General features: G+C 44.4%; 1 protein-coding gene across 1 annotated transcript; it reads left to right on the top strand.

Annotated features, from left to right (window-relative positions):
• Window positions 1-306: 306 nt before the first annotated feature.
• LOC306823691 (tripartite motif-containing protein 16-like) lies at window positions 307-1,962 on the top strand (the record flags this gene model as incomplete). The annotated part of the gene is made up of 1 exon (XM_079343424.1): window positions 307-1,962. The coding sequence occupies one exon, from the start codon at window positions 307-309 to the stop codon at window positions 1,960-1,962; it is 1,656 nt and encodes a 551-aa protein (XP_079199550.1).
• Window positions 1,963-2,316: the final 354 nt, after the last annotated feature.

Raw genomic sequence — 2,316 nt, 5'->3', positions numbered from 1 at the left:
AACATGTGACTCCAACGACCCACAGACGACTGGGTGTTGTAACGACTCAGTTAACGACTCTGATGCGAGTCATCCTTGACCATTAGCATGCTAATGATCCACAGAGGCTTAAATTTCTAGCTCCGTCCACCAAATAGTTCAGCACTGAAGGAGCTTTTTGGAGGAGAGGTGAAACGTCTTGAATATCTTCAACCAGTCCAGTTACCATTAGATCAAGCTTTGAGTCAAGTTTTGTGGATCAGAGGTGAAAATAGTTTCAGTTCCCAGGAAGTGAAACTCAGACAGTCATTGTCACTGAGAGGAGAAATGGCTCAGAAAGGAGTTCATCTGGACCAGAAAACCTTCTCTTGTTCAATCTGTCTGGATCTACTGAAGGATCCGGTGACTGTTCCCTGTGGACACAGCTACTGCATGAACTGTATTAAAACCCACTGGGATAAAGAGGAGAAGATAAACTCCAGCTGCCCTCAGTGTAGGCAGACCTTCCCGGTGAGACCTGTCCTGTTGAAAAACACCATGTTGGCAGTTTTAGTGGAGGAGCTGAAGAAGACTGGACTTAAAGACGCTCTTGCTGATTGCTGCTATGCTGGTCCCCAGGATGTGGCTTGTGATTTCTGCACAGAGAGAAAGCTGAAAGCTCAAAGATCCTGTCTACAATGTCTGGCTTCTTACTGTGAGAAACACCTGCAGCCTCATTTTAAATCACATACGTTTGTAAAACACAAGCTGGTGGAGCCCTCCAAGAAGCTCCAGGAAAACGTCTGCTCTCGTCATGATGAGGTGATGAAGATGTTCTGCCGCACTGATAAGCAGTGTATTTGTTATCTCTGCTCTGTGGAGGAACATAAAGGCCACGACACAGTCTCAGCTGCAGCAGAGAGGACAGAGAAGCAGGGAGAGCTGGAGGTGAGTCAACAAGACATCCAGCAGAGGATCCAGGACAGAAAGAAGCTGTTTCAACAGGAGGTGAAGGCTATCAATGGCTCTGCTGATAAAGCAGTGGAGGGCAATGAGAAGATCTTCACTCAGCTCATCTGTCTCATGGAGAAAAGACGCTCTGATGTGAAGCAGAAGGTCAGATCCCAGCAGCAAACTGAAGTGAGCCGAGTCAAAGAGCTTCAGGAGAAGCTGGAGCAGGAGATCATTGAGCTGAAGAGGAGAGACGCTGAACTGGAGAGGCTCTCACACACACAGGACCACATCAAGGTTCTACACGACTACAACTCACTGCCACCACTCTGTGAATCTACACACTCATCTAGCCTCAACATCCGTGCTCATAGGTTATTTGAGGATGTGACATCAGCTGTGTCAGAAGTCAGAGACAAACTCAAGGATGTCCTGAGAGAGAAATGGACAAACATCTCACAGAGAGAGACTGAAGTGGATGTTTTGCTGTCACAACCAGAGCCCAAGACGAGAGCTGACTTCTTACAATATTCTCGTGACATCACACTGGATCCAAACACAGTAAACCCACTGCTGTTTTTAACTGATGGGAACAGAAAAGTGACATTCACAGTTCAACCACAGCCATATTTCAGTCACCCAGACAGATTCACTGGTATGAGTAATGTCCTGAGTTCAGAGAGTCTTACTGGACGTTGTTACTGGGAGGTGGAGGGGAGAGGAGAAGCACTGTCTGTAGCAGTCGCATACAAGAATGTAAACAGAGCAGGAAGCATAACTGAAAGAGGATTTGGATTCAATAAAGAATCATGGGCGTTTTATCATTGCGGAAACAATTATACGTTCATGCACAACTGTGTCCGCACTCTTGTCTCACGTCCTCAGTCCTCCAGAGTAGGAGTCTACCTGGATCACAGAGCAGGTATTCTGTCCTTCTATAGCATCTCTGAAACCATGACTCTTATCCACAGAGTCCAAACCACATTCACTCAGCCTCTACATGCTGGACTTTTTATTTTTCATGGATCTATTGAGTTGTGTAAACTGAATTAGACAGAAGTAATTAAAGGAACAGTGTGTTAATCTTGAAAATCCTTCAACTTGATTGTTTTTCACATTTATTGTTGAGAGCTGGTTGTGGTTACGTTGTTCAATCAAACTTCATGGGCGGCACTGTGACATCTTCTCGCTTGTTCTGTACATGTTTGAGTCTCTTTAAAAAAACTCTTTAGCTGTTTCTGTTTAGTCACAGAGGCTTTACTGCTCATGAGGATTTTTGTTTAGCTGAACTGACATTTTTTGGAAGAACATTTCAACTTTTCCTCACTTTAAATTTGTTGACAATGAGTACTGATTGTTTTTATTATCATTAAAGGGTCTAAAGAGAGAAAGCAGCAGGTATTTTCT

Source organism: Symphodus melops (assembly GCF_947650265.1).
Source record: "Symphodus melops genome assembly, chromosome: 1".
NCBI classification, from domain to species: domain Eukaryota; kingdom Metazoa; phylum Chordata; class Actinopteri; order Labriformes; family Labridae; genus Symphodus; species Symphodus melops.
This window is presented reverse-complemented; position numbering and strand designations above follow the sequence as displayed.